The sequence below is a fragment of the Leucopleurus acutus genome, assembly GCF_964270905.1.
Source record: "Leucopleurus acutus genome assembly, chromosome: 8".
Classification (NCBI taxonomy): Eukaryota; Metazoa; Chordata; class Mammalia; order Artiodactyla; family Delphinidae; genus Leucopleurus; species Leucopleurus acutus.
The window spans coordinates 102,713,690-102,726,611 of record NC_139151.1 but is presented as its reverse complement, the minus strand read 5'-3'; the positions used below and the strand labels follow the sequence as shown (position 1 = coordinate 102,726,611).

At 59.6% G+C, this 12,922-nt stretch overlaps 1 protein-coding gene across 1 annotated transcript; it reads right to left on the bottom strand.

The window, feature by feature from the left end:
• Positions 1 to 9: 9 nt before the first annotated feature.
• On the bottom strand, positions 10 to 12,699 carry SCYL1 (SCY1 like pseudokinase 1). The gene is made up of 18 exons (XM_082845652.1): positions 12,535 to 12,699; positions 12,043 to 12,183; positions 11,710 to 11,832; positions 11,403 to 11,629; positions 10,866 to 10,956; positions 10,634 to 10,789; positions 8,135 to 8,293; positions 6,751 to 6,858; positions 5,875 to 5,988; positions 3,735 to 3,890; positions 2,967 to 3,155; positions 2,770 to 2,845; positions 2,326 to 2,490; positions 1,954 to 2,096; positions 1,218 to 1,289; positions 900 to 1,112; positions 753 to 807; positions 10 to 625 (listed from the first exon to the last, which is right to left on the bottom strand). The coding sequence occupies exons 1-18, from the start codon at positions 12,643 to 12,645 to the stop codon at positions 501 to 503; spliced, it is 2,424 nt and encodes an 807-aa protein (XP_082701778.1). The 5' UTR covers positions 12,646 to 12,699; the 3' UTR covers positions 10 to 500.
• Between the last annotated feature and the right edge of the window lie 223 nt (positions 12,700 to 12,922).

Sequence of the window (12,922 nt, the reverse complement as noted above, 5' to 3'; positions counted from 1 at the left end):
CGGCAATCACCGACGAGTTTCTGACCGACACTTGGGGCGAGCTCCGCCTCTCGCTTGTGCCCTGACTCGGGGCTCGGACCCAGGGACCCTTCGGGGCCCGCAGACCCCTTCCCCGAGCCCCGTGTTCCAAGGGTGCCCATACCAGCTCCACCCGGTTCATAGGCAGATGTTGGGTCTCTCTGGCGCTGCCGGCCTTCCTTCCAGAGGGCGTTTCCCAGAAACTGATAAATCAGATCGTGCCTCTTTACTCTGGGTTTTCGAAGTAAATTGATGTTCATGTCCGTGGTGGGCGCAGTCTCCGAAGGGCAGCACCAGACCCCAGCCTCCTTGGAGGGGCTAGACTGAGCCCAGCACAGGGGGTGCGAAATAGAATTTATTGTGGCTCTGATTATGTATATGTGAAATGTGCCTGGCCAGGCTGGCCGGGCTCCCAGGGTTTGTACAATAAATACATCTGCGGGGCCTGCTCTCCGAGGCTGGGAAGCGCCCACACCCGCGGTTCAGTCCAGCTTCCGGGTTCCCAGCTTCATGGGGCCCTTGGCTGTCTTTTTCTCAGCGCGTTTCGCCTCCATCTCCCGCCTACGCTCCTCGCGCTTCTTCCGGGCTAGCTCTGCCTTGGCCTGTCCTGGGAACAAGAAGGGGAGGAGGGCTACGGCGTCAGGACAACCTGAGTCTCAGCTTCCCAGCCCATGCCTGCCCCAGAGGAGGGTAGCCCTAGCCCATCAGCCAGCCAGCCCAGGGGAAGCACTTACGGCTCTCGGCCTCCAGGCCCTCCCAGTTGTCATCACCCCACGAGTCCCGCCTCGGCTGGAAAGGGAAGTGTGGGCTGGAGTGGAGGCCTACTCTCAGTTGAGGTCCACCCCAGGCCTGCACCCTCCCACTGGACAGGTGCCGAGTACCTGGGCACCAGCCTCCCGACGCACTGACAGGGCAGCAAAGGGGTCGCCTTTGTCACTAGGCTCCGGTCCACCCCAGTTATACTCGCTGGCCAGCCGTGTGCCCTCAGGGGGTGGCTCCGGGGGGCTTGGCTCCTGCCAGCCCTGCTCCCATGCGTCCTCGGCTTCCCAGCTGCTCCAGTCTGACTCCTGGGATTTGTGACCAGGGTTGCTGGTCTGCAAAGAGAAAGAGGAGATAGTGCCAGAGAAAGGGAGGGAGGGGCAGGGAGGGAGGGGCAGGGCTCCACCCCACATACATGTACCCTGTCCCACCCAGCTCACCTGCCCAGCCCAGCTGGCTTGGCCCCCAGTACTCCAGTTGTCCTGCTGGGCCAACACAGATTCGGCCTCCTGCTGCAGTGTGGGGAGGAGAGCATGACCATAGGGCCCCCTGTACTCCACCCAAAAGGGCAAGGAAGCCCCCTAGCCCCTGCCCAGCCATGGGCTCCACCCTTTCTTCTTTTGCCTTCCCTCTCGTTTTCTCCTTAGGCCCTGTCTCCCATCAGTAAAGTGGACACGCTGAACCTGGCCTGTCATCACTCCTCTATGAAGCTGGGTAATGAGATCTAGAGTTCCACACCCCTGCCTGTGGCCTCAGGGGTCTCACCCAGAGCTCTGCCCCCATTCCCTTCAGAACAGCCCCACTCCAACCTCAGCCCATGCTGAGCCCAGCCCCAGGGAGGACTGGTTGGTTGCAGGCCTGGGAGTGACTTCTCCTTGCTGGTCACAGGGTGGGGTGGGCCCTAGAACAGGTATAGGAGGGACGGGGAGTGGAGGAGAGGAAGGAGGGTCAGTGGGCTGAGCCAATCACCAGCAGCCTGGCCTCTGGAGTTGAGTGGGGGCTCAGCTGTCAGCTCTAACCCGCAACGGCTGCTCCATGACACCTACTTGCCCAGGATGCTGTGCAGATGAGGACAGGTCTGACTCCAGCCAAGCCCACATGAGTTCCTTGAATGGCAGGGGAGCCTGTGACCTTGAAGCTGGGGTCGCCCGGGTAGGCCTCCTCAGCCCCACTTACCTCCAAGCTACCCCAGTCTTCATCATCCCATCTGTCGGCAGCAGTGCTGTCCTCTTCTGCGTCCTTGCTCTCCTCTTGTGTCTCCCAGTGGTCTGAGGTCGTGGGTGTGGCAGGGACAGGGGCTGGGGCTGGGGCAGGAAGTCCTGGGGAGCAGAGTCTCACTGAGTTGCCACACACTGGGCCCCAGGAAGGTCTCAGAGCAGGGCCGAGGTTGCTGGGGGTGTGTAGAGTGGAAGCTCACAAGGGGACTAGACCGTACCGTCTCCTATGTCCCCATCACCATCCCGGGGGGAAGTCGATCAGTAACAGGTCCTAGGTGCCAGCAACCCCAGGCCCTCTCAGTCACCGATACAGCCGATCTGGGACACTCACCCTCAGGCACGGGTCTCTGGGGAACGTTGGTCTCAGCTGGGGCAGCCGTGGGGTGTGCACGGATCAGCTTAGAGGTGAGTGAGGAGACCCCTGTCACGGCCCAGCCTGCCCAGCTGGCTGCGGCTCCTCCCATTCCAGGGCTGGAGGCTGCATGGACGTCCTTCTCTGGGCAGTGACAGGAGAGACAGGTATGGACACCTCAGGCTTCCATGGGGAGGGTGGTAGGAGGGCAAGAACTGAAACAGAGCAACCTGCAGTGGGCGTCCCCCTTCTCCAGGTACTGTGTTCTCCCAACTGTGAGATGGGGGTGGGGGAGTGATGTACAGTCTGTCCTCTAGGGTTCTTCCAGCTTTCGGACGCTCCAATGAGGTAGAAGGGGACCATGACGGGTGACAGTTAAGAATGTGGCAAGAGTCACAGGGAACACGAGTGTGGGCCACTCACCGGCTTCAGCCAGCTGGGTGGGGTCCTCCGACACAGACTCCAGTTTGGACAGGAAGCTTCGAATGGCCTTGAAGGCCTGTGGGGTAGCAAGGGGCAGAGCTGGGGCCTCCAAGGTTCCCGTGAGCCTGCCAGGCCAGCTAGGGCCCAGGTATCCCCCAGAGCCCCAGCTCCAGGGCCCAGCCCCAGCTGTGCCCTACCTGGTCCCGCACGGATCTCTCAGGATCCACGGTGAGGCTGCAGAGCACAGGCAGGATCTTGTGGGCGCAATCAGTCATCGAGTAGAGGTTGTGGGTAGCGGCGAAGCCCAAAACACCCGCGACCCGGGATGGTGCAAACGGGTCCTTAGTGGCCCGGCTAAAGGCGGAGGTGAGGACCCTGTGTCTGGTCTGGGGTGGGGCGGGAAGAGGGCTCCTGAGTATAGGATCAGTGCGGGGCCCAGAACTGACAGGCCTTACTTCCCAGAACAGAGGCCATCCACGGGGTCTCCAGAGTCTAAGAAATGGGAGTTAATCACTAACAAATGGGGAGAATTTACTTAAAACTCTAGACCTTGGCTTCTCCTCCCAAATCACTGGGCTCACGCTGCCTCAGAGTGACAGGGGCCAGAGCAGCAGCTGCCTCAGGGCTGAGGCCAGTGCCTCCCTCCCCACCTGCACCGCAGACCGACTCATTCATTCCTGTTAAGGGCTTGGGAGCTGCAGGCGTCTGCATTCACAGGCCCTGGCTGAGGGGAGGGGATGCAAGGCCGTGGAGGCAAGCAGGCCTGGGTTTGGTTCCCAGACCCACCACCTACTGGCGGTGTGACCCGGTTCAACTCACTCCACCCTCAGACACTGGGCTGGAGCACCCAGGGCCTAGGTCTCTGGGAGGATGACAGGCCCCACACAAGGAGACCTGGCTCTGGGGGACCTGGCTGTGGTCCCGTGACGGTGACAGAGCTCCCGGCACTTGTGCAGGGCACTCACGCCGGCACTGAGGTAGGAGCCGATTTTGCCCAGGCAGACGGTGGTGTTGCAGCGGATGGGGCCCTGCTCATCCTTAGCCTGCAGCCGCGCGAAGTGCTTCATCAGCTCCACGTTGAGGTTGGTCTCGTTCAGCTTCGGGGCCAGGAGCAGCATGGACTGCAGGGCGGGAGACGGCGGAAAGTGTGGGCTGGAGCGGGCATACTCTGGAGGCCACCAGTGGCCCTGGGCACTGAGGAGACAAAGCCCGCCAAAGCCCTCCCCAACCGACCCCCAACCTGGTCCTGGCCCCTACCCAGAATGCTGAGGAAGGTGACCCCCACTGCTTTGCACTCCTGTCTCCCATCCCTCTCCGTCAGCTCTCTGTTGCGTGCACTCTACTCAGACTTTCACAAAAACACCTCCACATACACTCTCTACCAATTAGCTTGGGTTGAGGTCACCAATGATCTCCATGTTGCTAAATCCAAAGGACAATTCTCCATCCTCACCAAACTTGACCCCTCAGCAGCTTTGACAGCCCCGAATTCTCCCTCCTCCTCGCAACTTTGGTCTCTTGTTCTTCCAGGACACCGCCCTCTCCTGGTTCTCTGACCTCACCTACTGCTGCTTCTCAGTCTCCTTTTGCTGAGATCTTACTGTTCAGACACCCCAGAGCTACTCCTCAAGCCTCGTATCTTTTACACCTCAGCCTAGGCGAGCTCACCCATCTCACGGCTTCGAATGCCCTTGTTAGCTGACCGTGCCCAGATGCGCACCTGCAGCCCAGACTTCTCCCCTAAACCTCACACACACATAACCAGTGCATGTCCACCTGGCTAACAGACATGCCAAGACTGGGCCTGACCTCCTCCCGCAAAACTGTTCCTCCCAGGGACTTCCCTGGTGGTCCAGTGGTTAAGAATCTGCCTTCCAATGCAGGGGACGCGGGTTCCATCACTGGTCGGAGAACTAAGATCCCACATGCCGCAGGGCAACTAAGCCCGAAAGCCACAACTACTGAGCCTGTGAACTCTGGAGCCCGCGCACCACAGCTAGAGAGAAGCCCACGCGCCGCAACGAAAGATCCCACATGCTACAACTAAGACCCGACACAGCCAAATAAATAAGTATTTAGAAAACGAAACGAAACAAAACAAAAAAACTGTTCCTCCCAGTCTTCTCAGTAAATGGCAACTGAACCTTCCAGTTGCTCAGGCCAGAAACCTTGGAGCCATCCTTGACTCCATATCTACCCATCACCAAATACTGTCAGCTCCACCTTCACAATGCTGCCCCTTCTCTCCACCTGCTGCTACCACTCAGGTCTGAGCTACTGTCATCTTTCATTTGGGCCACTGTAATAGCACTTAACAGTGTCCCAGCTTCCACCCTTGCCCTGACAGTTAGTTCTCCACACAGCAACACAGTGTTTTGCAACAGGTCAGATCAGGTCAGTGCTCTGCTCAATCCCCCAGGGTTCCTGTCTCACTCCCATGAATGCAACAGGTCCCTGCCATGCCCTACGAGGCCCTGGCCCTACCATGACCTCTCAGACTACACTGCCCACAATCATGCCCCTTCAGCCATGCTGAACCTCTTGCTGCTACTCCTACACTCCAGGTACACGCCAGCCTCAGGACCTTTGCACATGTTGTTCCTTCTGCAGGCAACATATTTCCTCCAAATCTCCTCCTTCACCCCTTTTCACCTTTTTTCCTTAAACAACATCTCCTCTGCAAGGTCTTCCCTGATCACTGTTTTTAGAACTGCAAACTCTTCACACTCTCCATCGCTTTCTAACATAATATACTTTTTTCTAATTCTGTTTATTGTCTGCCAAGCCCCCTCCCCCTCTCCTCGAAAAGAAGCTCCAAGAAGGCAGGGAGCTTGGTCTGCCTGTGCATACTGCACCCCAGCATGGGACACAGGGCCGGGCACAAAGCGTGTCTGCTGAATGGAGGACTATTGGTCATGCCCATCCTGTTGCCCCCACCACCTGCCGAGCTGTACCCACAGCCTGGAACTACATGCAGAACAGTGCTTGCCCCTCCCATAACCTGCTCGACCCACAGGCCAAAACCAAGGCCTGTGTGTCCTCTGATGAGCCCCCTCTAAGCCTCAGAAAACCAGGGGTGGCCCCTCTGGGCCTGGTTACACCCACCTTGACTGTCTGCTCCCGGATGGCAGGGTTGGTGTCCAGGAAGCCATGCACGACATGGGGAAAGATCTGGGTGTTGACTGTTGGCTCATCAAGGTACTGGATGAACTGCTCCATCTGTGGTCCGGGTTGGGGCATGAGAAGGCAGTCAGCCCTTCTACCCCTCACCAGAGACATGGGATCAGCCTTAACATGGTTTCTCCACCTGGCAGGCACTGGCTGGCCAGGGGAGTCTCCTGAGGCCCCCACCTCGCATCTGGCCTCAGGCCCACGTGGACTGGTGAGGCTGCAAGGAGGGTGCTGAGAAGAGCCTGGGAATGGGAGGTGGAGGGCCTGGCCTCTGGTCCTGCTCAGCAGGCTAACTGGTCACACCCCCTCTTAGAGCCTCCACCACCTGTCTATAAAAAGGAGTGCAACCCCCGCCCAGAGAAGCGCTGTGAGGAAGGCTGGTGTGTTGAGCACCGGAGAGGGAATGTTGCCTGGAAGCACGGGTGGCCCCCACCCTCGATCCCATCAGTCCTGTATGATGCTCCCAGCTGCCCTGGGGTTGGCAAGAGAGACATTATCCCCACTCTAGAGGGGACCGAGCCAGGAGATTGGGCGGCGCAGGGGGAGGCATTTAAGCCCTGCAGCCCGGGCGGACGGGGCATTCCCAAAGCTGCCAACGAGCCCTGTGATTATCTTGACTTCCTAAGAGCACAGCCCCGCTTGTTCCTCACCGGTGTGTATGTTTCAGGGAGGGGTTTCTGGGGTCCCTGTGTAGCCGGCGCAGGGGCTTGAGCTACCTGCCTGGGGCTGGAGGTGAGGAGGGGGCCTCCCGTGCAGCCAGGGTGGGGTCCGGGTGGGGTGGAAGCAGGCAGGGTGTGCCATGGCCCCTACCTGTTGTAAGAGGCGGATACGCATGGCCCGGTCAGTCGATGAGAACATCTTGACCACGACAGGGATGATCTTCCGCTGATATTCCGCAGCGCCGAGGAACTTACCCACCTGAGAGAAGGCGCGGGAAGAGGGGCTCAGCTCCGTCCACAGGACTGAGATGACTTCACTGGGCTCATTTAACTCCCTCAGGCTCCCTGCTGATTTCCCAGGGTGGGAACGGGGTGAGGGCGGTGGGGTGGGGCAGGCACATCCCCAGCAGCCCCTCTGCCCGTACTCCGTCTCAGTCAGCGCTGCCCTTAACCCTTCTGCGTCAAGGCCTTTCTTAGGAGGCTCACAAAGGCTCTGTGCCCTTCCGTATAATCAAGCACCTAGACACCACATGCACACAGAATTCTGCCTGTGATTTCTGGGGGTTCTCAGCTCCACAAGATTCACTTGCCGTCTTCCCCGCTTCCCGCATTCCAAGTTCGTTTGGGGAAAGGGTTCTCCCACCGAGCGGGAAATGGCAGGCGCCCCAGTAACAGTGGGCTGGGGTCTGAGGAGGGGGAGAGGATCCAGCCCCTAGAAGCAAGAGAGCTAAGCGCTGAGTGGTCAGGAAGGAGGAAGGAAAGTGAGGTGGTGAGCAGGTGATCCCCTGGGCCCTGGGAGCCAGAGTGCCCAGGTCAGACCAGGGAGGCTGTCTTGAGGAAATGGAGGAAGGGCTATAGGCTCTGAAGGAAGGAGTGTTTGGAAAAAGAATTTTGGAGGCACAGGGTGTCCCTTCCCCAGGGACAAGAAGTCCCCACCACCTCCCTGACAGCTGGTCAGGTGACCCTGACTTGCTGAACCACTGGATGTCAAAGCTCCTCCTCGGACCTCCCTGGTGGGAAGCAGTTAAGAATCCGCCTGCCAATACAGGGGACATGGGTTCGAGCCCTGTCCGGGAGGATCCCACATACCGTGGAGCAACTAAGCCCGTGCGCCACAACTACTGAGCCTGCGCTCTAGAGCCCGTGTGCACCACAACTACTGAGCCTGCGCTCTAGAGCCCGCGAGCCACACCACTGAAGCCCGTGTGCCTAGAGCCCGTGCTCCCCAACAAGAGAAGACACCACAGTGAGAAGCCCGCGCACCGCAACGAAGAGTAGCCCCCGCTCACCGCAACTAGAGAAAGCCCGCGCGCAGCAGCAAAGACCCAACACAGCCAAAATAAATAAAATTTAAAAAAAAAAAGTACATATATTAAAAAAAAGCTCCCCGTCACGTGGGCTTGGATCTCCCTGACCAGGCTGCCCCTGCCAGGACACCAGCGAGGCTGGCCACGCCCTTGGCCTCTCTTCTGCCCTTCAGACCTACTCAGCCAGTCTCTGGGCCCACAGTTCCTGAGGCTCCAGGCCCCACTCACCTTGAACAGGGGCGTGAGGACAACAGCCCCTGCGCTGCCAAACTCGAAGGCGGTCAACAGCTGGGGCAGCACCTTGTGGCGGCAGAAATCCTCAGGGAACGAGTCTAGGCTCTTGCTCAGCTCTTGGAAGAACTTTTGCTTCTCGGCTGGCTCTTTGATCTGGAGCAGGGACAGGATGCAGGGAATGGGAAATCAGCCTGGTCACGGTCTCTCAGCCACGGGCAAGGACGGGGGTCACCTCCAACCCGAAGGTAAACTTAAGCTTGGGGTGCCAGATGGGCTGGGTTCAAATCCCAACTCTCCCATTTATTAGCCGTGTGACCTTAGGCGAGTTCCCCCACCTGTAAAATGGGGTAGTAACTGTACTGTCTCACAGAACTGTGCCGAGGATTCAACCAGAAAACGCACATGAAAGCTGCCCGGCACACTGGGGGCGCTCAGTCAGTGACCGTCATTATTGTCACTGCCACCTGGCCTGCTGCTGTGAAAGCAGCCACTAGGGGGATCAAGCCCTTTATCAGCGTTGCCTCTGCTCCTCAGGACGACACAAGGTGTGAGTACCATTAACCCCAAAGCACAGACGAGAAAACAGGCTTAGTGAGGCCAAGGGGCTCACTCTGGCACCCTGGGCCTGGCTGGGTTGGGCACACCTGCAGCTCCGTGGGTGGAGGTCGTGGCAGGCTGTGGAAAGGCAGGGATGAGGTGCAGTGTACCCCCAGAGCTCGTCCTCCCACTGGGCCCAAACAGGCCAGGCTGTCAGCTCGATGGTCTCCTTCAGTCCTCCTAACCTCCCCGAGGCTGTAATACCCACAACTCACACTTCCTGAGCACAAACTACGTGCCAGGCAGGTTACATGCTAAAACCTTTACTCAGATGAAATAATCCAATGAGGAAGCTGAGGCACAGAGAGGGCAAGGAGCCTGTCCAAAGTTACACAGCTAAGAAGCCGTCAAGGAAGGGTATGACCCGGTGGTGTGGCACCTCTGCTGTGCTACAGGCTGTGAAGAAGTGCTGTCATTCCCCCATTTACAAAGGAGGAGACTGAGGCTCAAGGTCACCAGGCAGGAATGGTAGGGCATGGATTATAACCCTGTCCTGTACGCTTCCAAAGTCCCTGTGCTCTCTGCTGTACCCGCACCGCCAGAGCTGCTGCCTGGGCCAGAAGAGGTGATCTCTAACTGGGGTTGGGGAGGACCTGGTTGGCCCTTGAGCAGCTCAATCTAGTGTGGGAGGCAGGCTTGGTGCTCTGACGACAGGGTTCAGGGGAGCAAAGGCCCAGAGAGAGGCCAAACCGCATCCAAGGTCGCACACTGAGAGTCACAGCCGGGCTCTCTCCACCGCTGCGCTCAATGATGGGAAGAGGGGCCACTGGACACTGCCCTCCCACGCTCTCATCGGGACCTGCCAGAAACAGCCTATTTCCTGTGGGGCACATATTACGGAGAAGGGCAGCCCGGCAGAGCCAGCCATGTGAGAAGAAGAACTCCACGTAACAGAGCTCCTGCTGTCCCTACACTGCCCAGGAGGCAACAGGGCTCAGCGTTTCCAGCACCTTCTTCAGCTCATGTTCCCATCCTCGGAAGGCCTCCCAGCCCCTATCTGAGTCAAGATTCCACAGACCATCGAGGTCTGTGGAAGTGTCTGTCACTCCTCCCCCATTCCGGATTCTCAGTCACCTCTCTGTGTGCCCCACACAAGGCCGGGTCAGAACGGGTGTCCAGGGCAGAGCCTCCCTCCTTCATTCCCTACAACAGTGCTATGGGTCAGCAGATACTATAGTTATTCTCACTGGGCAGATATGGAAACTGAGGTTCAATGAGGTTAAGCTGAGGGGTCCCTCCTTACCATCTTTCCATTTGCTGTTCCCTCTGCCTGGAACATTCTTCACCAGTTACCATCCCCATGACTCCCACCTTCACACCCTTCAGGTCACAGCTCAAACATCACCCTTGAGAGAGCCCTTCCCTAAACACCCAACCCTCAGTGTTTTCCTTCCCGGCACTTATCCACATTCCAGGAAGCACAGCTTTCCTCATTTATGGGTTTTTCTGTCCCTTTCCCCCAGTGAGAGTCCCCAAGGCTGGGGGCCTGGTCCATTTACCCCCCACTAGATCCTTGAGAGCAGGGATCTGGGTCTGACTCTCCCTCCCCACCCTGCTACCCACACCACAGCCCAACATTCAGGGCCAGTGCCCGTTAACAGAGTGCCCGGAGCAGTCACTAAGCCCCACTATGTGCCAGAAACTACACTGTGCAAGTCAAACTCACTGACTCCTCACCCTGCTCCTTTGAAGTAGGTTCTGTTATTAGGACTGAACTTCAGCCAAGAGAAGTCACACATAAATGACAGTTGGAGGCAGGGTTTGAACCCAGACAGCCTAGCTCCACAGTCTGTGCTTGTCTCCTGGGGTCTAATGATCAGGGAGCCTATAAAGTGGGGACGGGACACAGGGGTGAGGAAGGTAGGGCCAGAGCCCAGGGTGGGGCAGGGGACTCACCTGAATCTCTTCCAGGAAGAGGTTGGTCTCCACAAAGCGGTTGTTCATGAAGCCACCAGGTGCCCGGCAGTTCTGCAGGAAGCGGGCTGGGTTGGGACGTACCTTGGGGTTGGCTCCAACCAGCTCACAGTAATGGGGCACCAGTGACTTGGGGATCTGTGGGAGAAGCGTCAGGGTCAGGGCAGGGGCTGGCTGGCTGGTGGAGAGGGGCCGGGTGGGGTCAGACACTCACCTTCCCAGGGTTTCGTAGGGCGGCTGCACGAGGTAGGGGCCCGTTGAAGACTTCCCAGATGAGGCAGCCCAAGCGCCACATGTCAGCTGACCTGAGGCAGTGACCAGAGCTGCTCAAGGCCCTGCCACCTGCCAGCATAGGCCTCCAATCTACCCTGGGCACTAGGCACTCACTGCATGGCAAACCCTGGGCTGTGTTCCTCAGCTAATCCTCCCATCAGCCCCGAGAAGCACGTTTCATTAGCCCCATTTGACAGATAAGGAAACTGAGGCTCAGAAGAGCAAGGACATCCACCCCAGGTCACACAACTTTAAAATTCAGAACCACCTGACCCCAAAGCCTGTGTTTATCCTGCCCTACCTCCCCGAGGATCCTGGGAGCAAGGAGTGGGCCCCATCCTGAGGACCCTAGTTTCCTCCTCAGTCAGGTGGCAGGGGATAGGGGAGTACCAGCTAATCTAGGGGTCCTGAGGCTGCAGGGGCTTCCAGAATAGGGCAGGGTGGGGCATGCCACCACCACCCCCCCGCAGTCACCCACCACTTCTCTCTGACCGCTCTGCCACTGCCATCGGCCAACTCCGGGGGATCGTACTGCTCAAGCTCGGGGATCCCCTTGCGGGGAGGTCCCCCGCCATTGCCCTGGGCGGAATACATGTAGTCCAGGCCCCCAAGCTTCCACTCGCCAGCGCGGTCCACGAACACAGCGGCCATGCAGACATTGTTGTGGATGAGGCTGCAGTCGTTGACCAGGAAGCTGAGGGCTTTCTGGGGGCAGAAGGAGCCATCACAGCCCAGTAGCTGCAGCCCCCCATCCCTGCTCTCATCACCACTGCCCCCCACCTCACCACAATCTGGTGTAGCCCCCAGGAGAGCTCCAGTTCCCTCAGGTCACCAGCCTCTGCTCGCGCCTTGAGGTACGCTCCCAGCGGAGTCACAGCCTCTGTCACTATGTGGAGGCATCTGTCTGTCTGAAGGGGACACGGGGGATCAGGGAGGCATGGGGCGAGAGGAAGGCGAGATGAGAGACATGATGGGGAGAGGGGTGGAGAAGAGGAAGTCAAATCTGGGGGGCGCTGGGGCAGAAGGGCTGGAAACTGGCAGGAAGGCAGAAGCCAGGAGTGGGAGACTGGGAAAAGGTGAGGGGCAGAGACGGGGCAGACTGAGCAGCAGGTAGGTACCTCCAGCCCATCGATGTAGGCCAGGATGTTGGGGTGCCGGAGAGTTTTGAGGCGCTTGAAGGCAGCTTTGGCCACCTGGGTCTGCTCTTCGACGCCGGGCTTCACGTCATACACGAAGATGGACACCGGGCTGCCTGTGGCCTGTGGGAGGGCGGAGCGGCCTCAGGTGTGTGGGCCGGGTCCTGGGCAGACCACTCCACCTCCGAGATGGTCCTCGGAGCTGGTCCAGTGCCGGAAAGGAAGGGCCGCCGGCCTGGTCTCTCCCCAAGTCAACCCTTGGGGACAGAGTCGGGCCCACGTAACCCTGGTTGGGTCCGCCTGTCGGTCCCTCGGTCCTTCCGCCCGCCACGTCGGCACTGCCCGTCCCCCCGCCCGGCCCGTAGCCCTAGAGGCTCCGCAGCCACGTCAGGCGGGCGCGACGCGGCGGAGCCGGCGGCGCTGACTAGGCGAGACCGAGGTCCGCTGCGGCCTGCGGAGCGGGGTCGCTCTTACCTTCTTACGGCCGCGGTGCAGGACCCAGGGCCCGGGAGGGCCGCCCTCGGGGAGTTCCGGGCTGAGCTCAAACGGGAAATCCCGGACCGGGTCCCGAGCAAAGAACCACATCGTCCCCGCCGCCGCCGCGGGATCGGGGTCCTCAGCTCCTGGTCCTCCGGCGGCCCGAGCCGGGGCGGGGCGGGGCGAGGGCGGGGCCGGGGCGGGGCGGGGCTACGGTCGGTGGGGGCGGAGCCTATGGGCGAAGCAGGGGCGGAGGGGAGCCGGGAGACCACCCCTCGGCTGGCCACCGGGCCTAGATAGAGCGCGCTGGCTGGGAGCCGCCAGTTACCAGCTTTGGCGCCCTGGCAGGTCACCCAAACTCTCAGCGCCTCTGTGTCCTTAAATC

What these genes read in the sequence shown, in the direction of transcription:
- SCYL1 (XM_082845652.1), bottom strand. Translation starts at nt 12,645, where the DNA reads ATGTGGTTCTTTGCTCGGGACCCGGTCCGGGATTTCCCGTTTGAGCTC. An exon ending in TGCACCGCGGCCGTAAGAAG is followed by an intron (nt 12,184 to 12,534) that starts GTAAGAGCGACC and finishes GCCCTCCCACAG; the next exon opens with GCCACAGGCAGCCCGGTGTC. An exon ending in AAGACTGGGGTAGCTTGGAG is followed by an intron (nt 1,290 to 1,953) that starts GTAAGTGGGGCT and finishes CCCACACTGCAG; the next exon opens with CAGGAGGCCGAATCTGTGTT.